General features: G+C 41.0%; 1 protein-coding gene across 1 annotated transcript; it reads right to left on the reverse strand.

Moving 5' to 3' along the window:
• Positions 1-4,398: 4,398 nt before the first annotated feature.
• On the reverse strand, positions 4,399-9,899 carry LOC102028430 (prolactin-inducible protein homolog). The gene is made up of 4 exons (XM_013504916.1): positions 9,760-9,899; positions 8,340-8,445; positions 4,815-4,929; positions 4,399-4,523 (listed from the first exon to the last, which is right to left on the reverse strand). The coding sequence occupies exons 1-4, from the start codon at positions 9,852-9,854 to the stop codon at positions 4,399-4,401; spliced, it is 441 nt and encodes a 146-aa protein (XP_013360370.1). The 5' UTR covers positions 9,855-9,899.
• Positions 9,900-26,776: the final 16,877 nt, after the last annotated feature.

The raw sequence follows: 26,776 nt of genomic DNA on the forward strand, positions 1-26,776 counted from the left end.
GGGAACCACGAGGCTGGGAGTGAGTCGCCAGTCCAAAGATCCAAAAAACCAGCGCTCCCCACCCCAGGCTCCCTGTGTGCCGGGGGCCCACCCTCTGGGAGCCAGCAGGCAGGAAGCTAGCCAGCCAGAAGGCTGGCGCTCCCCACCCACAGCTCCCTGTGCGCCAGAAGCTCTCCTTCCAGGGAACCACGAGCGGGAGACTCACTCTTCCCAGCACTGATATTGTGGTATTTCTCTTTGCTAAATAAAATTATTCCTTAATCTATGACTTGTAAATTATTGAATATATTTCCATCCTTTGCATGGTAAGAGTCCCGAAAGATCCTTTGGACATTAGAGAAAATTGTACTAGGAGTTGTCCAAATGTACTGCCATAGCACTAGTGTTCAGAATTAACATTTTCATGTATGTTTTCAGATTCAAGATGTATATTTTAAAATTTCTTCTACCGCTTATTCTATTGCCATATCTCCACACTCTTTTCTTTTTGTTGGATACCATGTCATTCTTCACGTAGAACTTCAGCTATTTTTGTGATCAGATGATTTCTACACTGTTTCTCTTCCTTCAACTCAGGAAGTTTTGTACCATCTTGTCATGGTGGCAATGATGCCCCTTCATAAACATTCATTTATGTTTTAATTTTTAATGCTTTGCTCTTCTATTACTTATTTGTGTAGTTACCATCAGGACACTCTAGGTAAGATTAGCCAAAGAAGAAGGCCAAAGATTCTAGACTGTGTCCACATTGGGAAAATGTAGGAAAAGCTCTTTAATGGGGCTCACCCTATTTGAAGGCACAGATGTTCCCTTCAGGATTTATCTGCAACACCCCCAACAAGGCAGTTGCCAGCAAAAGCAGAAGATAAGGAGTTAAGGAAATCTATAGAGCATAAAGCTCCCATTTTCATATAAACCATCTGGGAGTTGTGGGTACTCTGAACCATACAGAATATCTAAAAAAATGGTAAGTACTATGCAGGCATTAACTGGTGAGTAATAAATTTTATGTGTCATCATGACGAGGCATATTACCCAGCTGTGGGTAAACATCATCTGGATCTTTTATAAATATACTTTTAAATGATGTGGTTATCATTGCAATCAATAGCCTTCAGTTAAAACAGCTTATTTTCATTGGATTTGGCTTAAGAGGAGGTCATAGGCAAATCCATGTGCAAAAGTCTATGTGTTCCAAGTCTATTCCAAGTCGATATAGAGATATCATTACCCATGGGGCTGACTATATTTGAAAGGCCAGTATTTCAGTAGCAGGATAGAATCTACATGGCTTTTCAAATCTATAGATTACACATAGGTAGCAATGCTTTTAAAATGGCATTTATGACAAATTTGATGATAATTGCACTTATTTGCTAATATTATTGTGAAATTCAAGCTAGCCTTTGGATTTTTGGGGGAACATATGAGGCAAGGCTATCACACTGTAAGCAATGAACAAGTCTCTCAAGTTTAAGAGACCAAAAAGAGGCTGATAAGACCAAGTTGTAAACAACTCAGGAGGCTTACAGAAAACAGAACTAAGGATTCAGGGGAAGCTCATCACAGCCTACATTTGCAAAGAGAAGACTGATCATAGATCTGACAGTTTTCATGAAAGAGCAAGGTATAGAATGGCTGACAAAGGGACTTGCAGTGGCCAGTACTCAGGGAGGACATGGCCTCTGCACAGCACTGTGTTAAATATTTTAGGTGCATCAGATCATTGAATGCCCACAGAAATCCTAGACAGTAAGCTGTGCTTTTATCTCATTTTACAATTGTGAAAACTGACACAGAAGGGATAGGTATCTTGCCTATGTTATAGAGCTAGTAACTTGTAGAGTCAACTTTGGATCCACACTTTGTGGTATCCCCAATTTTTTTATTCACACTATTTGAGAGACTCTTTCAGAAACCTAACATGTATTTGTCTATATAAAACGTAGATAAAAGATCCTGAAGAGGCATCTGTAAGTTAGGAATCATGAATCTTCTTGTTATCACTTCAGGGGTGGGTACACCTGTATATTGTTCCAGAATGGGAATGTCGGCTGTCTAGCTGTAAATTCTGGGTGTTGGACTATTTGATTGTTGGTGTGCTCAAATGGTCAAGTTAGTAACTAGCAAGCTTGAGATTCAACGTCAACTAATCTGATATGAGTCTATGTCCTTTCACTACCTATCTGTCTTGTTTTTGTTGTCACAACATTTTATAGTCTGTAAACTCACAGAGATTTTCAGAGCTCATTCCTGTCACACAGCTAAGAATATGAAAGTGGTATTGAAGCCCAGTGAGAAGCTAACCTGGAGTTGGCACTTCTACTGACAGCTCTTTATTTCCTCTTAATTGGTGAAAACATGAGTGCTGTAGGAACTGAACAAGGACATTTAACTTCAGTTAGTAGGTAATAAGCTGTTGACCAAAGAAGGCTAGTTTCAAAATCACTGTTGAAGTGTTGCAGTCTGCATCAGAACTCTCCTGAGAGAAGCCTGAGCTTGTACATGTGTGTGTGCATGTGGGCACATATTAGCAACTATAAAACTAGCAACCCTAATGGATTACTAATAAAATCTTAGAGGCTTCATACAGTGGAAATGTATCTGTAGCTCACATAAAATCTGTCAGAGAGAAAAGGGGCTAAATGTGCCTGTGGTGTTAAAAATGTCATTGTTGATGTCATTTCCAAGGTCACATTGGACATACATGTCTGGTTGCTAAAAGGTAGAAGAGAGAATGCAGGATTCTTATGGTTTGTGTCTAGTTGTTCCCCCCAAAGCCTCATGTAGATCTGGGGGCAGGCTTTTTGAAGGTGGCTGAATCTAGAGTGTGTGATTGATTCATAGTGCAATGCTGGGATTAAGGGTGCTGGGATTAAAGGTGGGTGATTACTGCATTAGTTCACTGATTGGGTTGGCACCACCCTAATCCCGGGCAGACTGGATACAATATAAGGGACAGAAAGAGGCATCTCTCTCTCTCTTTCTCTCCCTTGTTGCTTTTGCTGTCTTTCATTGTCATTGATGTTTACCCCTCTTCCATGTGCCACCCTGTATTGGAGCCAGCTGATTATGTACTGAAACCTCTACAAACTATGAGCTAAATAAAGCTTTGCTACCTTAACTTTGGCTATTGGGTATTTTGTCTCAGCAATGAGAAAAGTAACTAAGATAAGGAGGAGGGTATATGTATTTGTAGATTTTGAAGTGGTTGATTCCCTCTGTCTTTTTCGAAACAGCTTAGTCATCGGCCATCACAGATGATACAAAAGATGGGGAAAGTCGGTTATCTGCACCCAGGAAGAAAGGGTGTGTTTTTGGTGAAGTTGCTGTATCACTACACAAGTAAAGGGTATGTTATCTTTATATTTAGTAGAGAGCTTCAGAATGCCTTCACAAGTATTTGTTATTGTCAATCCTTTTAGTCTTGGCTTTTCTGTTGGGTTAGTAGTGAAGCATGTTTGATTTGATTTTTACTTTTTATGTGATCAAAAATTGATTTATACTGTTCACTTGTTGTCTGAAGGTCGTATATTTCTTTTTGTGAAATGCCTGTTCAGGGATCTTGCCCATTTTGTGGCTGGGATACTTATCTTTTCTTATTGATAGTAGAATTTCCCTTCATATTTTCAGATATTTTTTGCATATCACTTCCTCTTCCCTGTCTTGACTTTCATTTTGTTAATGATGTCTCCTTATGAACAGAAGTTCTTATTTTTAAAGTTTACACTTTCAGTGCCTTTTATCATTAATATTTTTTCTACTCCAAATTTACAAAAATTGTCATGTTAGTTATCTTCTAGAAGGTCCTTTTGCTTTATTCATTTGTTTAAAAAATTTTTTATATGATCTCTGGATTGTTTTGTGTTTTAGATAAGTACTAAGGTTAGTTTTTTCCATATGGATATTAAGGTTTCTCTCCTCCATTGTTGAAAAAAGTATTGTTCTCAACTGTACAATGACAAAAATTTTTAAGAAAGAAGATTATATCTGTGAATGCCTCCATCAGTAAAACAGAGCAAGGCCAAATAAATAGCCTAAAAATGAACGTCAAGATCCTAGAAAAACAAGAATAATCCAAATCTAAAGCCAGTACAAGGAAAGAAATTATAAAGATAAGAGCAAAAGTTAATGTTCTCTGTGAAAATGTTTTTTCATTCTTCTCTGTTTCTTTAAGACAATATGTAGTGAGACCAATAAAGTCTCCTCCATTAAAGGTCTTTCAAAGACTAATGTTCTAGAAATTTGGGGCTCTGGGAGGATTTCAAGGACAGATTTTGAAGGGAAGTACAGTAGAACAAGGGAAGGTGGTGAGAAATTTATTTTAGAGTTTGCAGCTTATTCCCCAGCCATACTTTGAAAACCAAATGGACATTGTGACATGCAGAAGGGTTTCCACTACTCTATGACCAGGGTACTAATTTCAGCAACCCGACCTCCTTTGATCGGTATCACTGCATCATCTTTAGGACAGATATTTTTTTCCTGAATAATGTCAACCACTGCTGCAATATGTAAGGTGCCTGAAAGAGAGAAGCACAAAGATCATCTCAGACACATCACAGGGTCTTCTATTTTCTGCTGGGATCAGGTACCTGCCTAGTGGGGCTCAGTTTCCCCGAATCACTTGCAAATTGATTACCTGTCTTTAACTTTTCTAGAGCAGTTCCTTCCTTTTGGATCCTGGGCATCATTCCATCGGCTCTCCATGGTTCCCGTCCCCACCCTACCCTCTACACTTCCACCTAACAATTCTGTTTCTGCTTTTCCCTCCCTGGTGGACAGCCCCTCTCTTAGACAATGCTTGTACTCACTGTTGGTCTGGATGTCCCAGGACAAGGTTCTTGGGTAATCTTTACAGAGGCAGGTGGTGTATTTATAGTTGAAGGCACCCTCAGTTGGTTTGTTGCTCTCGAGGTAAGCTTTAATCTCGTGGGCAGAAAAGAATCAGTATAAATTTGGTGTATTGAAAGAAGAAACACAAGAGATGAAGAAGATTGAGGTGGCCCAGAGCTATGGAGGAAAACCTCTTTGGTAGAGTCATTCTAGGGGCTTGTTGATGTCAGGTTCTTTCTCCTCCTGTCTTTAACTCCTGCCTCAATTGTGGACATGGCCCAAGAGGGGACATGAATATGCAAATGAGCCCACCAACTTCATCATGGGGAAGGCAGTCCATTGGGGAGACTGGCCTTAGTTATCAGTGAGATTCTGGAGGAATTGACCTGCGTGATCTTCTACTCTGTTAACTTGGGTGTAGGCACCAAGGCCAACCTTGTAAGACTGACCAGGCACCATTGTGCTCCCTTCTAACTTCATGACCCTTTCTCCCTTCCTTCCTGTCCTCCCTCCCTCTGCCTTCCTTCCTTTCTTTCTTTCTTTCCTTCCTTCCTTCCTTCCTTTTTCCAACTTGAGAATTCTCGGCAATTTAGGAGCTCAGATTATTGTATGTTTCAACTTCTAGTTAGTGTTAACAGAGGATTTTATCCTCGGGCCTATTAACCCAGAGGGACCTGTGGATACATTCATGAACTCTGTGTGAATACTGATGAAAAGAAATTGCATCTTCATTTTGCTAACGTTTAGCTGACATTTCACATTCCTTTAGTGACAAAAGGCATTAATGCAACATTGTAGCATCAGCACTGTGTGTGATTTTATAATAAGGAAAAATGGTTCATAGCATTTGATAGACTGCAACATCTCAAATTTTGCCTACACTTATCACTGCCCTGATCATGTGGGAGTTATCAGAGTGGCTGGCTGTGCATGGCTGAGGCCACCTGCCATTTGCCTACCCCAGAAGCTTGCTCTGATCCCTGGTAGTTTTGCGCTGAGTAACCCTCAGCCCCATAGGAAATTTCCTCATTCAGTGCTACTCAGAACTCCATGGGGAATACTAGTACTCAAAACAACCTATCCTTGTATTGCTTACTTTTTAAAATTGGATTTACAACAAGATATCACCACAAATGAGAATTTTCAACACTTGCATTGCAATTAAAAAATCAGAATCCTTTGGATGTCCAGCCTGTCCAGTGCCAGGTGTATCAGAGGTTAGGACAGTTTGATTTTTCTCTTTCTTCAAGCTGAGCAACAGCAGCCTCCACAGATCATATCTTTATAAAATGAAACTTGTTTATAGTTTAAATGTATTGCTTTTCCAGCTTATGCATCAATAAACATATATTATTGTTTCACAATTTTATATTAGTTTTATCATTCTTTTTAATGTAATAGTTTTCATAAATAATTTCATATACTTTATTCATTTAAAATCAGTTGTTTGGATAACATTGTTTTATTCAAGTTAATAGTTTTTTTTTTTTTTTTTGTCTTTTTTTGGACGAGATCAGGTGGGTTCAGGGTGGTATGTCCTTAGACTTTAGTCTCTTTTTGGGACAGGATTTCACTATGCAGTTCAGGCTGGTCTTGAACTCTGTAACCCAGGCTGGCCTTAATCTTGCAGTGATCCTTCTGCCTCAGCCTTCTGAGCACTGCAATTACAGGTGTGCAACAGCACACCTGGCCCAATTTTCAAGTATTATGTAATATTTATATTCAAATACATAACCATAGGACTAATCCATTCTGTTTTAATTATAAAATGAGAATTAGCCTAAGACCTCACTTTATTGAAAAGTCATTTGTAAAACATTACTTGATTGAAAATGAGGTAGGAAAAATTTCAAATGTATTAAAAAATTCTATTTTCCTAAAATTTTTGAAGTATAAATATGTTCAAAAGCACAGCCAGGCATGGTGGTACATGCCTGTAATCCCAGCACTCCGGAGGCTGAGGCAGGAGGATCATTGAGAGTTCAAAGCCAGCCTGGGCTACAAAGCGAGTTCAATGCCAGTCTGAACTGCATAGTGAGACCCTGTCTCAAAAAGACCAAAAAAAATTAAAATAAATTAAAAAGCACGTGTTCATTTTTAATTGAAAGTTACAAGTGAATATTGCTTAAGTAAAGTTAACAAAATTTGCTTTTACACAAGTTTTTTTCTTGTTTGCAAACTCACTGACTCACACTGAAGTTTCTTGTACTTTTACTTGCACTTAGGTTTTAAAAAGATCACTCTATTGTATTGCACTAGCACGACTCTTAAATGTATAATTTTATGGATCACAGTATCACATGTTATTTTGTAGATCTGCACAAATTCTATAAAGCTTTCAGTTTTTAAAGGATGGAAGTGGAACTTCCTTATTTACTGTGATCATCAATATAACTAATATTTAATCTGTGCGATATGTACACAGTTTCCTCATTGTCATTTGTGGTTACAGCAAATGAAATATAAAGTTGAAAAACTATGAATCCAGCTTCCCTTCTACCTTATGTCATCAGATGTGATTCAAGATGTTGAGTGGCAAACAGAGATATCGGACAAAAACAGCGGAAATAATCTTTGCTCAGTGAGCAAGAATCTTGTTCTTACTGGTGAGGCGGCACTTTTAGAATGCATTTTACTGAAAATGTCTCTTCATGCTCTCAGTTTTGTTTCTTGCTTGATCATCGGGCTTAAACCCCACTTGAATCAGAAGGGCCATGTTGTAGGGAACTGTGGCACGTACTGCCGTAACCCCAAGCTCCTCTAAGCATGGTCTCTGCAACGGAGCTTCTGTTTGCCCCGAGACTGTGTCAGAAATTTCGACACTGTGGCTTCTCTCTGTGCTTCAGCGTGAGTGAGAGTCCTTGTTTTGATGAGACCCTGGGTGAGTGTTAGGTGCACTGTGATTTGACAACCTGTGCTGTGGTTCAGAGAGTGGACTGTCCACCGACAAGTGCTGAGCTGGGAAAGGAGAAGCCTGTGAGCTCTCCGCTGGTCAGGGGAGGCCTGGGAAAAAGTCGGCTACTGGCGAGTCGGGAAAGCAGAGCAGAGCGCGAGTGAGAGGCGAGCAGACTCATGGCAGAGCTCACAGAGAGGAGGGAGAGAGGCTGCAGTCCTCCTCTCCTCAGCTGCTTCAGCCTACTGCAGGCAGCTGCAGTGTGCTCTTCTGAGGAACCCCTTGCCTAAACCCCACTTGAAATGTACCATGCTCAGGACCTTGGAGAAACCACTAGGTCTCAGGTCTTTTTTTTTTTTTTTTTTCTCTTTCATTCTTAATTCCTATCCCTTGGCTCTCCCTTTTGCATTCTTCCTAGACCTTGCTGGATCAGAGTTTTGTAAGATAAAAGTAGCCATCTTTCTCAATCTCATAGTTTTTCTGAGGCTCAGGCAGCATACCGTAGTTGATAATGTATTATTAACTATATTGTACTCGAGGTTAGTTATTTGGCATTCGTAATTAAGGAGTCAGATTTGTCGAGAGGTCACTCCCGCAGGTCTCTACTTACCACCATGCATTCTCTCAATTCCGTCTGAACTTTAAGTTTCAAGGTGACTTCTTCCCCTGCTCTTGCTTTCTTCGGCATCTCCACATTGACTATTAGTGCCTTCCGACTGATTCTGGGGGAGCAAGGCAGGGCACAGAGGTCAGAGACCAGTCCATGGGACGGGGCGGACACCGTGAGGTGGCAGGAGGGAGAGGGACAGTGCCAGGGAGGGGATGGTGGGGGCTGGATCAACTGCTCAGCACAGACTCCCCAAGCACTATTATGTGTTGGTTGGTTTGTGTACTTTGTGTAGGTTGAGTTTTGTTGAAAAGTAAATATGCCCATTTTTTCCACTGACAAAATATTTAAAAACCAGGAAATAATTAACGTACATTAGCATATGTATTTTTTTGTTAACATCTGGATCTGAACCTATCTCCACAGGGGGCTTTATGAGATGTTTATCTCCATCACACCAGCTTGAAAGAACCCTGAACAGCTTCCTCCATGACAGGGCATCTGGCTGGAGTCTCACAGAGCACCTCCAGGACCATGGTCCAGAAACACAGGTCTGCAAGCCTTATGTTGGAGAGAAAAACACAGAGTTTATCTGAGTGTTCCTGCTTCTCCACAGGGACACTATTTCCATTTCCTAATTCATTTTACTTCCCTAATTTTCTGCTTCTCTCAAACTAGGACCCACAAGGTCCCAGGGTACGCTTGAGTTACAGGCCCGCCATAGTCGTCATCTTTGGCTTCAGGACAGGAAACATATCTAAGCTTCCTGTAGGCTACCTGCACCACAGACCGTGGGGTGATGGTAGGAGGGGTCTCACCCTTCATTGAGTCCCACCAAAGCTGCACAGAGCTGTTGCTGAAACTTCCATACCTTTTCTGGTGTGAGGCAAAGTATGAGAAGGTAAAGTTTATGGAGCGGCAATGAATGTAAAGTTTATGGAGCTGAAAAGCTGGTAAAATTTATGAAGCAGAAAACAAAGGACATTGAGGATGATCTGTGGTTCAATGAATAAGAGTGAGATTAACTTGTTATTTTGGAGACAGGCTCTTGCTATGTAGTTCAAGGTGGCCTTGAACTCTCTATGTAGCCCATGCTGACCTTGAACTATGTGTGACCTTCCTAATTTAGCCTCCTGAGGGCTGGGAATACAGGCATGAGTCTGTCTTGGGGTAAAACTATGTGTTGATTGCAATCTCTGTGAACAAGGTGAGCCTTATTCCACAGGCAAGCAGAGCAAATGTGAGGGGGATTGATGGCCCTTCCAAAGAGGAGAGAAGTGGAACTCACTGTCACATCCATGAGCCCCTGAGCCCAGAGTTTAAAAATCTCCAAGAAGGGGTATGCTGATTTCTAGGTTAGGAAGGGAGCTCCCCCGCCACCGCCCCATGAGTTTTCAGCAGGGAGGAGAAGGGCGTGGCTCACGTGTCTTCCTGAGCGCTGCTGATCCCCAGCTGCAAGCATAGAACCAGGAGCAGGGTTGCAGGGCTGGCCCTGAACAGGAGCTGGACAGCGTGCATCCTGGAGGACTCAGGAGGTGATGTCCAGGGACAGTAGTGTCTGGGTGCCCGCACAGTTCTTATATGCAAATCAAGGAAGTGGGAGAGCTATATGGTAGGTGCATGAGGTGAATCACCCAATCACTCTCCTTACTCATGATCCCTTCTTGTTGACCTGAAGTTTATTTTTCTATGGAAAGAAATTCAACATTTAATCAGACTGTTACAATGTGGGAGAGATGCCCTTCACTATTTTCTCAGTATCAGAGCTTCTCACAATGACTGTTCTCTGGCATCGTTATATTTTTCTTTTCCTCCTTGAACAGTTATCAGTTCTGTGTGCAGCCTTAGCTTCAGCCACTGTCTGCAAGAAGTGAACCTGAAATTGTGGTAGATTCCAAGCTACAGTGCGAGAGCACATTCACTGGGTTATATTATAGTAAGTTCTAGATGACATGTCACTCAAAAGAGGCTTTATAATCACAGTGAGATCAGGGTCTCCCTGGAACCCCCACCACCAGCTACACAGAAGAGAACTCAGGAAGAGCAGCTTTTCTCTGGGTGATAGAGAGGTGGAACCAGAGCAGAGTATGGGCAGGTGCCATGGTTGGGTTGCGATATAAAGGTATTTATGATTGCTGAATCCTTCTGAGTGTCAGGCGCAGTAATAAATCCTACAGATGGCCAAGATCCTAGATACTCCTAAGTCCTGACTGCAGGGAACTCATAATTTTAATTCTACATAGTTTTGCTAAAGAGCTGACATTTCCAAATCAGAGTTTTTGGCCCCGGAGACTGTTCCTTTCCATAATGATGAGATGAATTTTCGCATTTGTCTTACGGCAAGAAGCACATGGGAGGACACGATGGAGTAAATTCACTCACTAAACAGAGCGTAAACCATGTCTAGGTGACGTCCTGGCTCAAGGGCTCCTGTCTGTGGAGCCAAGGGGAGCCCCACTCTTGCCAACACTGGCATTGTGCTGTTTCTCTTTGCTAAACTGAATTATTCCTTAATCTACGACTTGTGAATTATGGGATTTGTTTCTACCCTTTGCATGACAAGAATCCAAAAATTTGCTCTTGGTCATGGGAGAAAATCATTATTCTGGGAGTTGCCTGTGTAAATCAGCAGAGGCAGGATTAAGAATTACCATCTGGGCATATGCTTTCCATCCTGGATGGATCCTTTAAAATTTCTTTGCCTGTGTGTTCCATTGCTGTACCTCCCTTCTCTTTCCTTTGAGTGTGACACCATGTCATTCTTCATTTGGAGCTTCAGAAATCATTGTAATCACACACTTTCTACTGTTTTTCTTGCCTGAACTCAGTAACAATGTTTCTGTTCTACCTTGCCCTGATCACAGTGACCCTCCTTCATAACATTCTTTACGTTTTAATGTTTGAGGCTTTGCTTTTTCTCTTACTCAGTTGAGTAATTACCACCATAAAGACATTCTAGCTGACATTAGTCAAGGATCAACTCCAAAGGCTCTAGATTTTGTCAGTATTGGGAAAATATATAAGGGACTCTTTGATGGGACTCTTTCTTCTCTAGAGGCACAGTCCTGCCTTTCCAGATTTACTTCAACATTCCCAATGTTAGACCTCAGAAAAAGTAGAGGACAGTGAGTTAAGAGAATGTATTCAAGATAGGTTCACGCTTCTATAAACCAGCAGGGAATTGTGATATTCAGAATTCTTCAAAATACACTCAGCAAATCTGAGGTACTATGCCGTCACTTACTGATGTGATGTTTAGTTTTATATGTGAACTTGGCTAGGCAGGGTACCCAGTTGTCAGTAGAAACCAATGTAGATGTTTTTGTAAGGACATTTTTAAAAGATGTGATTAGTATTTAAATCAGTAGCCTTCAGTAAAGGGAAATCCACCATGCAAATCTGTCTGAACTCTGTTGCAAGCTGACACAGAGATATTAGTATTCATGGAGCCCAACACCTTTGTCAGGTCAGTGTTGCAAAAGTGGGATCGATCAAACGGCTTTTCAAATCTGCAAATGCATGTGGTAATGCTTTCAGATGGGAGTTCATGACAAATCTGATGATAATGCCCCTTATGTGCCAATGTTATTGTTTTAAATTCAGCCTAGCAGATGGCTCTTCTGGAGTAAATATGAACCAGTATTGTCATGGTGTGAGGAATGAATATGTGTCATAAGTTTAAGAGCCCAAATAGAGGCTGATAAGATCAGACCATAAAAGGCTCAGAAGGCTTACAGAACACACGTACAAAGACATGAGGAAAGAATTAAGAATTCAGGGGAAGCTTATTACAGGAAAAATTTGCAAAGAGTAGAGATCATAGAGCTTATAGTTCTCATAAAAGAGCAGGATAAAGAATAGATACCAAAGAAAGGGAGTTATGGGAGGGAATGGTCATGGAGGATATGGCATATGCATGACACTGTGTTAAACGTGTTACATGTATAAAATTATGACTCCTCACAGCAACCCTGTGAAGTAGTTTGCCATCTTTATCCCATTTTACAAAGGGAGGAAAGAGGCAGAGAAGAAAAAGGTATCAAGCCCACGTCTCAGAGCCAGTATGTGGTGGTGTGACCTTTGGATCCAGATTTTGTGGTATCCCCATAATTTTACTCATGCTATTTGGGATTCTCTTTCAGATACACGGCACAGATTTATCAATATAAAATGCAGACAAATCATCCTGGGAAGCATACTTGTAAGGTAGGAACCCTGAGGTTTCTTGTCATCAACTCAGAGGTGAACATGCCTTTGAATGGAGCCAAAAAGGGAGCACAGGCCCTGCGCTCCAAATTCCGAGCTTTGCAGCCCTTGCCTATTGGTGCATTCAAGTGGCCAAGGTAGTAACTAGCAATACTGTGGTTCAAATCAAGTAATCTGACATCAGTCTATGTCTTCAGACTACCTGTCTATCCCGTTCTTGGTGCCACAACATTTTGTAGTTGAAGAGAGAAAACTCACAGAGCTTTTCACAGCTTGTTTCAACCATACAGCCAACAAATACTAAGGTTCTATTGAAACCCAGCAAGAACTTATTCCAGAGTTGGTGCTTATATTGACTGCGCTTTATTTCCTCTCATGAAGTGAAAGCGTGTGGACTACAGGCTATGTGCAAAGACATTTAACTTGTACTCTGTAATGTGTTGTTTACCGAAGGAGGGTACCTTCATGATTAGTGCTGAAGTGTTGCAACTTTTATGACTCCCTTCCTAAGAAAAGCTTGAGTATGCATGTGTGCCCATGTGTATATAAGCAAAGATAAAGCTGGCTGCCCTAATGGATTAATAATAGAATCCTACAGGCTTCATATAGTAGAGATCTATTTTTTGTTTTTATTTATTTATATTTATTTATTTATTTATATTTTAAAGAGAAAAAAGTAAAAGTAGCGATAAAGCAGAGTTTCCAAACAGGCTAGCAAGGACAGTAACAATAATTAATGCATTGCATATTGTTGTCTACATAGTGGTCATTCGGAATACGAGATGCAGGCATGAAATACCATCTAAACAATGTAGCACATACCCTTCTTTTCAATGAACTAAGAGAAACTACATGTATTACTATCTTAAATATCTTGTGTGTATATATGTGTATTTTTTCCTTTCCCCTCCTTTCTTTCTCCCCTTTCCCCCATCACAGTTTCTTTTTATTTTAAAGAAAGAAAGAAAGAAAAAAACAGAAATAAAACAGAGTTTCAAATCAGGCTAATAGGAGAGTAACAATAATTAGTGTATTGTGCATTGTTGTCTTCATAGTAGTTACTCAGAGTATAAGATATAGGCCTAAAGTAATGTCCAGACAATATTAGCACAAATCTTTCTTGTCAGTGATCTAAGAGAAACTAGCTGTGTAACTATCCTATCTTGTGTGCATATATATTATTTCCCCTTTTTTCTTCCTTTCTTTGCCTTCTCCTAATTAGTTTCTTTTTTCTTTTAACAGTTTCTTCTCAATTTACAATATCTATTGTATATTTTGGATCCTATTTACTCACTCAGTTTCTCACACTAGTGAGACAATGTATTGTATACATATATGGGTCTGATTTATTTCACTTATGAGTATGGTCTCAAGTTGCATCCATTTACCTCTAAAAGTCTTGATGGATGAATACACACTTCTCAGATGAAGAAATACAAATGGCAAATAAATATATGAAAAAATGCTCAACATCACTGGCCATTCAAGAGATGCAAATGAAAACAACACTGAGATTCTGTCACCCGAGAGAGAATGGCTATCATCAAGAAATCAACCAATAACAGATACTGGAGGGGCTGCGGGGAAAAAGGGACCCTTGTCCACTTCTAAGAAGTACAGATGGCTATCAATACATGAAAAGGTATTCAGCATCTCTGGTTGTGTAAGAAGTGCAAATTAAAATAACCCTGAGATTCCATCGTACCCCATAAAGAATGTCTACCATCAAGAAATAAAATAATAACAAATGCTGGCAAGGTTGTATGGAAAAAAGAACTCTAGGACATTGTTGTGGAAATGCAAGCTAGCACAACCACTATGGAAATCACTATGGAAATTCCTGAAAAAATTAAAAATAGGAATTTCATTTGATCCATATATAGCCCTTCTACATATATTCCTGAAAGATTTAATGATATTCTATTGCAGTGCTAGCTCCATACACATGTTTATAGCAGCTCAACTCATAATAGCTATATCTTGAAAGCAACCTATATATCCATCAACTGATAAATGGATGAAGAAAATGTAGTACTCATACACAGTGGAATACTACTCTGCCACAAAGAAGGATAAATTTGAGTTGCCTATACAAACAGTGTACTTTGAGACCATAACGTTAAGTGAATAATTTAGACACATGGCCTTAAGTATGGCATATTTTCTTTTCTCTAAGAAACCAAAAGTATAAATAAGTTAAAGACCAAAATAAAAGATAGATAATAGGAGACAGATCCTTTGCAAAAGGGAAAAGAACTAAGAGTTCGAGGGAGGAGGAAATGGAGAAAAAAGAAGTAAGCTGTGTTAGGTATGTTCACCAACTCCTGCTGAGGAATGGAACCATTATATTCTGTAAACATGGACTCATAAAGATAAAAACTAAAAAAAGAATGATGTGTACACAAGAAGAGTCAGAGAGACGAAACTTCCCTGGCTATGAAGATAGAAAAACTTGGCCATGGGCCATGAAATTAGGATAAATTCTACCTGCATAAGCCAAGAAATCGCCTCCAGGAAGGAATGCCACCTTGCACCCATCCTAGATTTAGTGCCAGAAGACTTATGCAGGACTTAGGACTGACATAATTCTAAGGTCGTAATTTTTTTTAACGAAAACTGGGGAAAAATGCCTCTTTAACAAACGGTGCTGAGCAGGCTAACCACATGCAGAAAAATGATTCCAGACTTACCTCTCTCCCCCTGTCCTACATTCAAATCAAAACGGATCAAAGATCCAGGTACAAAAACAGAAACATGGAATCTGCCAAGCAGTGAAGTAGGTAAACCACTTAGAAACCCTTGAAGAGACTGTCATAGACAAGGATTTCATAAACAGGCCTTTTTCTACAGTGTTAGTAACAAGTATGAGTAGGTACCTTCTGTGCCTGTCCTGGTTCTACCTGTCATCTGTGGATTTGTTCTCTGTGTGCATGGTTCTTCTCTGCACTGTTCCTTCTCCTTTCTCATTAAAACATTCTGGAGTGAGAACCTATAAAGTCTCCATAGGAGGTCTTTGAAAGACTAATGTTGTAGTTTGGGGTCTGTGAGCATTTTAAGGATAGATTTTGGAGGGAAATACAACAGAATCAGGAAGCTTGTGAGATGTTTATTTTAGAGCCTACTGCAGATTCCCCAGCCCTGCCTATTTAGAGGAAACAACATGGGCGTTACGGGACACATAGCGTTTCCGTTAATATATGAACAGAGTACTATAAGTAATAACCCATTTTTATCTGATAGGTACCACTGCTGGTTCTGAAGGGCAGATATTTTTTCCTGAATAATATCAACCACTGCTGCAACTTGCACTGTGCCTGGAAGAGAGAAGTGCGAAGATCATCTCACAGGCACTTCAGGGCCCTCTGTTTTTGCTGGGATCAGGTACCTGCCCACTGGGGCTCAGTTTCCCCAAATTATTTACAAATTGATCACCTTCTTAGCTTTTCTTGTGCAGTGCCTCCATTCCGTACCTGCACATTATTCTGTTGGCTCCCCAGGGTTCTCTTCCCCACGGATAAAGAAAATGTAGTATTCATACACAATGGAATACTACTCTGCCACAAAGAGGGATAAATTTGAGTTGTGTACACAAATAGTGTACTTTCACTTTGTTAAGTGAAGTAATTTAGACACATAACCTTTGAGTATGGCATAATATTTTTTATCTAAGAAATTGAAAGTATAAATGTTAAAGACCAAAACAAAAGGATGCAGAATAATGTGCACCCTGTCCTCTGCGTTTCCACCTGACAGTTCTGCTTCTGCTTTTCCCTCCCTGGTGGAGAGTCGCTCCCTTGGTTAGTCTATGGTGTTGGGATGGAACCCAGGGCTTCGAGCACACCAGGCCAGCACTCAGCACTGACCCAGCCTGGAGCTTCTAGGCCCCCTCCCTTGGTCAACGCCCCTACTCACTGTTGCTCTGGAAGTCCCAGGAGAAGGTTCCGGGGTACTCCGTGCCCAGGCAGGTGATGTGTTTATAGTTCAAGATACCATCCACTGGCCTATTAGTCAGGAGGTAAACGTTAATCTAGTGAGAGAAGAGACCTCTGTTAGTCTGCAAAAGGGGAAGATGAGGAAAGACAAGAGGACGAAGAAACTAGAGGTGTTCCAGAGTGGCTGAGGATCTGGCTTTGGCAGGGTCACTGCTGGGATATTCTGTGTCAGGTTCCTTGTCCTCCTGTCCTCTGACTTTGGCTGACACTATAGGCATGATTCAAGAGGGGACAGAAGTTGCGAGTGAACTCCAGACTTCATCCTGGAGTGGCAGACCATCAGGGAACAGGCTGGCCATAGTTATTCGAGTGGTGCTGGGGATTGGCCTGTGTGACCTTTCACTCTGTGACCCTGAGATGGCAGCCTGCTTGGTTGGGTGTAGGTGCTAAGGCCAGGCCTTGCCAGGTTGACCAGGGCCTGCTGCGCCCCCTCCTCTCTGTGACTGTTAATGATGGAAATTACTCCTCTCCGGAGACAGTTATTTCCCAAGACTAGGTGGATAAACTGAGGAAATATGAAGGGGAATCTAAATCAGTTAATTGATCAATCAGTCACAGTCAATCAATCTTATCCCTCCCTCCTTCCTCCCTGCATTCCTCCTTCCTCCCTCCCTCCCTCCCTTCTTCCTTCCTTCCTTCCTTCCTTCCTTCCTTCCTTCCTTCCTTCCTTCCTTCCTTCCCTCCCTCCCTCCCTGCCGGCCTGCCTTTTTCCTTTTTTGGCTTCAAAGTGCTCTGTAACTTAAAATCTCAGATTATTGTATGGAAGAGCTTTAATATCTACTTAGTGTTATCAGAAGGGTTTTATCCTGGGGTCTGTTAACTCAGAGGGACCTGTGAATACATCCATTAACTCTGGGAATGCAGAAGGAAAGAAACTGCATCTTTACTAACCCTAACTGACATGTAGCATTCCTTTAATGAAGAAAGGTGTCAGCGCAACACAGTAGCCTCAGTATTATGTTGAATTTTATAAGGAACAAGAAAATGGTTCATAGAACTTCACGGATGACAATATCCCAAATTTTGCCGACACTCATCACTGCCCCGAACATGTGGGAGTTGTGAGTGGCTGGCTGGCTGTGCGTGGCTGAGGACACCTGCGACTGACCACCCCAGAAGCTTGCTCTGATCCCTGGCAATTGTGCACTGAACAACCCTCAGCCCCACAGGAAATCCCAGTGACCTCACCATTCCATGCTCCTCCGAACACCCTGGAGAGCTCTGGTGTTCAGAAGACACTATCCTTGTGCTGTTTAGTTCCTCATTGGATTCTTAATGAAATATCACCAAGAAACAGATTTTTCGACAGTTGTTTCCTTGAAATAAAAATATCAGAGCCCTGTGGCTGCCCAGCCTGTCGGGTGCCAGGTGTGTTGTGGGCTAGCACAGGTTCATGTAGTTCTTACCCAAGCTGAGCCCCAGCAGCCCCCACAGATCGCGTCTTCGCAAAATGAAGATTAACGTGTTTACATCTCTAACGTGCTGCTTTTCCAGCTGATGCATCAATAAACATGTTATTATTTTATAAATTTATTTTATTTAATTTTATCACTGTTACTCAGTGTGTTAGTTTTCATAAGTGATCTAAAGCACTTTATTCATTTTAAAGCACTTTTTTCTGATGTATGCTACGGGTTTTCTGAGACCAATAAAATGGCCCATATCATAAAAATGCTTAAAGCACTGTCGCTTACCATGAACTCTCTTCAGCTTTGAGGTATTATATAATCTTTATTTCAAATATGTATTCATAGGTGTAATCCATCCTGTTTTAATTTTAAAAGGAGCATGAGCCTACAATGTCAGTTTATCAAAATTCAGTTTAGAAAACAATAAAAATGGTACAGAAAAAAGTCCTTGATTGTTTGATCAATCTTACATTCCTAAATCCAGTGGACTGAGCAAGTTCGTTGAAGATAACAGTATGTAATGTAGCAGCCACTGTTAATTCCTATCATTTTGTTTTGAGATCATGTATCATTTTTGTTGTTTTTGCTTTTGTCTTCATTGTTGTTGTTTTGTTAGTTTTTTTCTCTTTAAAATAAAAAAATTCAGTTTTAAAACATATACTTGATAGAGCATGAGGTAGCACAAATTTCCAACTTCTAAACAAATTCTATTTTCATAAATTTCCAAAAGATAAGTATGCTTAAACCTATCAATTCATTTTTTATTGAAAACTACAAGTAAAAGCTAATAAAATTTCCTTTTACACAAGTTCTTTCTTGTTTTCAAAGTCATAGACTCACTCTGAAGAGTTTCCTGTACTTTTATTTGCACATAGGTTGCTTTTAAACTGATCACTCTATTTTATTTTACTGGGAGGATCCTTAATTGTATACTTTTATTGATCACAATGTCACATGCAATTTTATAGACTTGAGCATATTTTCTAAACAGATCACTTTCTCAGGCATGGAAATGGAACTTCGTTATTTATTGTGACCAGAAAGAACAAACATAACAAATATTTAATCCATGCAACATGGACATCATTTCCTCATTGCCATCTGTGGTTATAATAAATGAAATATAAAGTTGAAAAACTATGAATTAGTCTCCTTTCCACCTTATATTATCATATATGGTTCAAATTGTTGGGTGGCAAACCAAAAAACTGGACAAAACAGTGGGAATATTCTTTGCTCAGTGAGCAAGAATCTTGTTCTTACTGGTGAGGTGGCACTTTTAGAATGCATTTCACTGAAAATGTCTCTTCATGCTCTCAGTTTTGTTTCTTGCTTGATCATTGGGCTTAAACCCCACTTGAATCAGAAGGGCCATGTTGTAGGGAACTGTGGCATGTACTGCCGTAACCCCAAGCTCCTCTAAGCATGGTCTCTGCAACGGAGCTTCTGTTTGCCCCGAGACTGTGTCAGAAATTTCGACACTGTGGTTTCTCTCTGTGCTTCAGCGTGAGTGAGAGTCCTTGTTTTGATGAGACCCTGGGTGAGTGTTAGGTGCACTGTGATTTGACAACCTGTGCTGTGGTGCAGAGTGGACTGTCCACCGACAAGTGCTGAGCTGGGAAAGGAGAAGCCTGTGAGCTCCCCGCTGGTCAGGGGAGCCCTGGGAAAAAGTTGGCTACTGGTGAGTCGGGAAAGCAGAGCAGAGCGCGAGTGAGAGGCAAGCAGACTCATGGCAGAGCTCACAGAGAGGAGGGAGAGAGGCTGCAGTCCTCCTCTCCTGAGCTGCTTCAGCCTACTGCAGGGGGCTGCAGTGTGCTCTTCTGAGGAACCCCTGCCCCAACTCCATCCCAAATGCACCATGCTCAGGGCCTTGGAGAAACTCCTACCAATTCTTTACCACCTCTTACATCTTTTCTTTTTTCTCTTTACCTCTTACTTCCTGTTTTTCTTTCTCTCTGTCTCAGCCTTCCTAGACCGTGCTGACTCAGAACTGCTTCATCTGTAAGACAAGAAGTCATCATGGAGCTCTTTCGATCAGTCTGTGGAACATTCTTTGTTCAATGATCAATAACCTTGTTCTTTGTGGTGTGAGAATGTGTGAGAATGTTTTGTTAAGTGTACTGCGTATTATTAAAGTGAGAGTTTGCATATTTGGTACTCATAGTTAAGGAGTCAGGTTTGTCGTGAGGTCACTCTCCCGAGGCTTCTGCTTACCACCACTCAGTCTCTCAATTCAGTCTGAACTTTGAGTTGCAAGGTGACCTTTTCGTCTGCTCTTGCTTTCTGTGGAATCTGCATATTGACTATTAATGCCTTCCGATTGGTTCTGGGAGGGCAGAGCAGAGCACAGAGGTTAGACACTTGCCCATGGGAGAGGGTTGGTACCACGGGGTGGGAATACAGGTAGGCACAGAGAATGGGGGGACTGGATCGCCTGCTCAGCACCAAAACTACTACATATTGGTTGGTTTGGATGTTGTGTGTGGATTTACTCTTGGTGAAAACTAAGCACATTCACTTGTTTTCCATTGACAAGATATTTAAATACCAAGAAAAGAAAAAGAAATAAGACACAGTGCCCCTTTTTCTTTACTAACATCTGGATCTAATCCTATGCTCCCACAGTTTTTCTGAGTATGTTTGCTTCCATCTCACCAGCTTCATAAAACCCTGAACAGTTTCCTCCAGACCAGGACATTGAGCCACAGCTTCTCCCAGCACCTTCAGCAGCAGCACCTCCTAGAAACACAGCTGTCCTAGTCCTGAGGCTGGAGAGAAAACTCCAAAGTTCTGCTAAATGTCCTTACTTCTCCCCAAAACTCTAGTTTCATTTCCTACTTCATTTGACTCCCCTAATTTTTCTGCTTCCTTCAAACCAGGACCCTCAGTACACTGTCTTGTGAACCTGTGCTCCCCATTCCCAGGTTGGGTGTGACTAAGAGGGCCTAATATTCATCTTTGGCTTCAGTCAGGAAAAGTGTTTCAGGCACCTCCAGGCTACCTCAACCTCAGACAAAGAGGTGGGTGATAGAGGAGTCTCATCCTTTAGTGAGTTCCCCCAAAGCTGCACAAAGCTGTTGTTAGAACTCTCAGACCTCTGCACTTCTGTTGGTAGAGGTAAAGTATGGGAAAGGAAAGTTTACGGTTCATAAAGGTAAAGTTTATGGAGAAGGAAAAAAAGGAAGTTGAGGATGGACTATATATAGATCAAAGAGTAAGATTAATTTTTTTTGAGATAGGGTCTATGTGGTTGAAGCTGACCTTGAACTCACTGTGTAGCAAGGCTGACCTTGAACCTACTGTGGTCCTCCTGCCTTAGTCTCCAGAGTGCTGGGATTTCAGGTGTGAGTCACCACACTTGCTTGGAATAGACTAATTGTTCACTACATTTTCTGGGGACATGCTGAGCCTTATGCTACAGGTAATCTAGAATCCCCCAGAGGAAATGTTAAAGAGTTGATGGGGCTCCCTGAGGAGAGAATTGGAATCTTCCATGAGGTACACAAGAGCTCCTGAAGCTAGATTTCTGAGAAGCTTTAGAATTCTCTCGGAAGGGACATGTCCATTTCTATGTTAGGAGGGGAGCCCTCCCCATGGGTATTCTGCAGGGAGGAGAAGGGTGTGGCTCATGTGTCTTCCTGGGCTGTGCTGATCCCCAGCTACAGGCACAGAACCAGGAGCAGGACGGCAGGGCTGGCCCTGAACAGGAGCTGGACAGTGTGCATACTGGAGGACTCAGGAGGTGATGTCCAGGGACAGTAGTGTCCGGGTGCCAGCGCAGTTCTTATATGCCCATCAGGGATGCAGATCTCAGGTGGTTCCATGTGGGAATCACCCAATCATGGTTTCTACTAATGATTTTTCCTTGTTTATTTGAAGTTTGTTTTTCTATTACAAAAGAATCAGCGTTCAGGTAAACTGTTGGAATCTGGGAGAGATTCCCTCCCTTGTTTTCTCAGCGTCAGAGCTCCTCAGAATGATTGTCTTCTGGCTAACAGTTCCACATTATGTACCCATCAATCCTGCTATAGGTAGCCTTAGCTTAAGGCATTGTTTCTATAGGCAGGGAGCCAGCAATGGTGGCAGATTTCAAGGTGCTATTCTAGAGCAGAATTATTTGGTCACCTTATAGAAAGTTCTAGAGGGGATGCCACTAAAACGTTTTTGGAGTCTTGAGTTGATCAGGCCTGCCATCAATCACAAAGTAAGAGACTAAGGAAGAGCCAGGCTTCTGTGGGTGATGGAGAGGTGGGGCCACAGCAGGGTACGGGTGAGGGTGGGATGGAATGGTGAAGGTGTTTGTGATTGCTGAGTCCTGAACTTCAGGTGCAGTAGTAAATGCTGCAGATGCCTGAGATCCCAGGTGCCTCTAAGTCCCTTTCAAAGGGCCTACATTTTAACTCATTTTTCTTTTTTTTTTATCTTTCTTTTGGGGCAGGGTCTTGCTATACAGTTCAGGCTGGCCTTGAGCTCACTTTGTAGCCCAGGCTGGCCTCGACCATGCAACGATCCTCCTGCCTCAGCCTCCCGAGTGCTGGGATTACAGGTGTGCACCAGCACACCCGGTTCTAAAATTTTAATCCTACACAGTTGCTGCAAGGAGCTGGCATTTCCAAATCAGACTTTTTAGTCATCAGGGACTTTTCCACAATGATGTAGTCACATCTCATGCTTTTTCTACAGCAAAAGGCACATAGGAAGACACAATAAGAATGATTTCATCCACTACTACAGAATTCTAACGATGTCTGGGAGATTCCTGACTCAAGAATTCCCCTCCATGGAATCATTGGAAGACTCAGTCTTGCCAAGATTGGTATTGTGCTATTTCTCTTTACAATATTAAATTATTTGTTACTCTATGACTTGTGAATTGTGGGATTTGTTTTTGTCCTTTGCAAGGAACAAGTCCAGAAATTCTATTGGGCATGGGAGAAAATCATTATTCTAGCATAGCCTCCACAAATCACGATAGCCAGCATTCAGAATTAAAGTCTAGACTTACACTTCCAGTTTTGGCTGTATCTTTTGAAATTCACTTTCTTATGGTTGTATTGCTTGCTGTACCTCCATTATCATTCTGTTGGGTTGGATGCCATGTCATTATTCATGTAAAACTTTAGCTATTATTGTGATCACATACTTTCTATTCTGTTTCTCTTCTGTGAGTAATTACTATCACAGGACATTCTAGCTGACATTAGTCAAGAGTAAGGCCAGACAAGATTGTGTCTGCATATTGAAAGTATAGACAGAACTCTTTAATGGGACTCATCCCTCCTTGAAGGCATAGTCCTCCCCTTCAGGACTGTGTAACACTCTCAATAATGTAGACCTCAGAAAAAGCAAAGGACAATGAGTTAAGAGAATGTATCGAAGGTAAAGTATTTACTCTCCTACAGAGAACTGTGATACTCAGAACTCTTCAAAATGCACAACAGACCTTAAGTACTATGCTGTCATTTCCTGATGTGATATTTAGTTTTATGTGTCAACTTGGCTAGACATAGTACCTATCTCTCCTTAAACACCAATCTAAGTGTTTTTGCAGATTTGTTTTTTTAAAGATGTGATTAACATTTAAATCAGTAGCCTGTGTTAAAGCAGATTATTTTTACTGGAGTTGGTTTAAAAGGAAATCCCTCATCAGTAGTCAAATCCACCATGCAAATGTCTACGTGTCCCAAATCTATTCCAAGTTTGCAGAGAGATATCAGTATTCATGGGACTGAACACAGTTGTGAGGTCAGTGTTTCAGAAGCAGGGAAGGGTAAATTGCTTCTCAAATCTGCAGATGACAAGCAGCAATGGTTTGAGAATGGAGTTTTTGACAGTTTTGATGATAATGTTGCTTAGATGTCAGTGTCATTGTTGGAAATTCAATCGAGCAGATGGCTCTCTGGGAGTACACGTGAACCAAAATTGTCACATGGAAGCAAGGAACGTATCTAGTAAGTTTTAGAAACAAAATACAAACTGATTAAGACCAGACTAAAAAAGTCCCAGAAGACTTACAGAACACACATCCAAAGACACCAAAGGAAAGAGCTAAGAATCGCAGGAAAGTAATCACAGCTGAAATTTGTCAAGCGATGGATTATCACAAACCTGACAGTTTTCATAGAAAAGCAAGATAACAAATGGCCAAACAAGAAAAGAAGTTGAGGAAGACAGCACTAGCAGAGGACATGTCATGTGCATGGAAATATGGTAAACATTTTACATGCGTTTGATCACTGAATCGCCGCAGCAACCCTAGGAAGTAGTTTGCCATTTATATCTTATTTTTACAGATGGGGAAAATGAAACAGATGAAATAAACATCAAGCCTGTATCATAGAGCCAGTAATGAGTGATGTCCATTTTGGATCCAGATTTTGTGGTATCCTCATAGTTTTATTAATGCTATTTGGGATCATCTTTCAGACACACATCACAAATACAACATAAAATACAGCGAGAAGATACTGAAAGGGGCACTTGTAAGTTAGGAACCCCGAGACCGATCACTATCAACTCAGCGGTGAATATACCTGCGCATGGAGCCAAATGTGAGCACAGGCCATCTAGGTCTAAATGCTCTGCTTTGCACACTTGTCTACAAAACAAGGTAGGAACTAGAAAAATTGGAGTTCAGGGTCAAGTAAAGTGATATCCGAGTCAGTCCTGAGACTACTTGTCTATCCTGTTTTTGGTGTCACATTTTATAGTTGAAGAAAGTAAACTCACAGAGATTTTCAGAGCTTGTCCTACTCAGACAGCCAACAAATATAAAAGCGTTACTGAAGCCCAGTGAAAACCTAATCCACAGTTGGCTGCTGTTTATTTCCTCTTCGTTAGTGAAAGCATGGGAGCTCTAGGGCATGCACAAGGACATTTAACTTGTGCTGAGTATGTAATGAGCTCTTCACCAAGGGAAGCTGCTTTCAAGATCCATTTTGAATTGCTCAAACCTATATCAAAACCTTCTTTTGTCGAGATCAAATAACTAAGGAGTCTGGGGATGTTTCTGTATCCTCTGTTCTGTTCCACTGATCCACATATCTGTTTTATTCTGGTACTATGCCATTTTTATCACTATCGCTTTGCAATATAGCTTGAGTCAAGTATTGTAAAGCCTCCTGCTTGGCTGTGGTTACCCAAAATTGCTATTGCTATTCTGGGTCTTTTCTGATTCCATATGAAGTTTAGGATCATTTTTTTTAAACTTTTATAAAAAGTTGTTGGTATTTCAACTTAGACTGCATTGAAACTATATAACAGTTTGAGGATTATGGCCATTTTGACAATATTGGTTCACCTACATTACAGGAACAGGGGACATCTTTCCATTTTCTGATGTCCTTCCTTTTATATCTCCTTTTTTTTTTTTTTTTTTTTTTGGTACCGGGAATCAAACTCAGGACCTTGTGCTTGCCAGGCAGGCGCTTATGCCACTGAGCTATATCCCTGGTTCTCCTTTTTTCTTTTTAGAGGTCTTTCACTTCCTTGGTTAGGTTAATTCCTAGATATTTCATTTTTCTTGAAGGTACTGTGAATGGTATTGTTTTCATAATTTCCTTATCATTGAGTTGCTATTCACGTACACAAATGCTAATGATTTTTATGTGTTGATATTGTATCCTGCTATATTGCTAAAGTTGGTCATTAATTCTAAGAGTTTTTTGGTGAAGTTCTCTGAGTCTTCTATGTAGACTATTATGTCATCTTCAGACAATGATTATTTGAATTCTTCCTTTTGTATGTGTATCCCTTTTATTTCTTTCTCTTGCCTAATTGTTCTGGCTAATGTTTCAAGTACTATGTTGGGAAGGAGGAGGAACATGCCAACCTACCCTGCCATCACTGGGGTCAAACTACCAACTCCTACTGATTCTGCATCTTGGTTCTCCTTAGCACAGAGCAGCAGGTGTTACATCCAAAGAACTGTCCTGACCGAGTATGAGACCAGTACCATGGAAGAAATTTCACTCCAGGATTAAATTGAAGTGTTACCCTGCCGCAGAAAATGAGTGAGAAACAGTCACAGGAGACAGACTTGGGCAGCGTGAGGGTTAGACATAGATCCCTGGAGAAGTATAAGCTTAGGCCAGGAAGGTCACAGACCCTGCATTCTGTATGGTGAGCCAGGATTTGTGAGTCTAATTTTCACAGGGGCTGGGTCTGAAGGTGATGGCATTGAGTTCAGTGGTCTCCTTGAGCTCTTGCTCCACTGCATACCATTCACCAGTGGTCCTTTTTCACTGAGCTGCTTAAGTGTCTATACTAAAATCATAGATCTCTTTGCTTTGGTTAACGGGGGTTCACAAGTGGTTCTTACGGGTTTTCAGGATCCAGTTTATATTTGATGCTATTTTTTTTTACTGACTTTACTACTACAGTCAGGATAACATAGTTGTTACTGTCAATTTTTTTTCTCTTTATCAAATATCAAGATTGACTAGGAGGAAGTCATATGCAATCCTGCAGCCCCTTCCAGAAGCACTGGGTACTGAGCCAAGTAAGCTTCAACCTTCCCATCCAGATAAATGCAAGTAGCTGGATCCTGGGACAAAAGCAAAGTCCAATAGTTAGCCACATGCAGAGGATACCTTTTCAACAAAGCTACTCACCACAGTCAACCTCAGGACAGGAAGACAAACAAACAAACAATAGAAATATGAGAATAGGCAACAAAATACCTCCCAAAACTCCCAGCTGTCCTAAATGTGACACAGAAGGAATCAAAGGGTAGTAAATGAAAAGCCATACAGTCAAAATATTTGAAAGGATATCAGTGGATGTAACGAAATAGATCAATAAGTTGCTTGGCAAATTCAGAGAGTATATAACT

Source organism: Chinchilla lanigera, unplaced genomic scaffold (assembly GCF_000276665.1).
Source record: "Chinchilla lanigera isolate Chin_1 unplaced genomic scaffold, ChiLan1.0 scaffold00093, whole genome shotgun sequence".
NCBI lineage: Eukaryota > Metazoa > Chordata > Mammalia > Rodentia > Chinchillidae > Chinchilla > Chinchilla lanigera.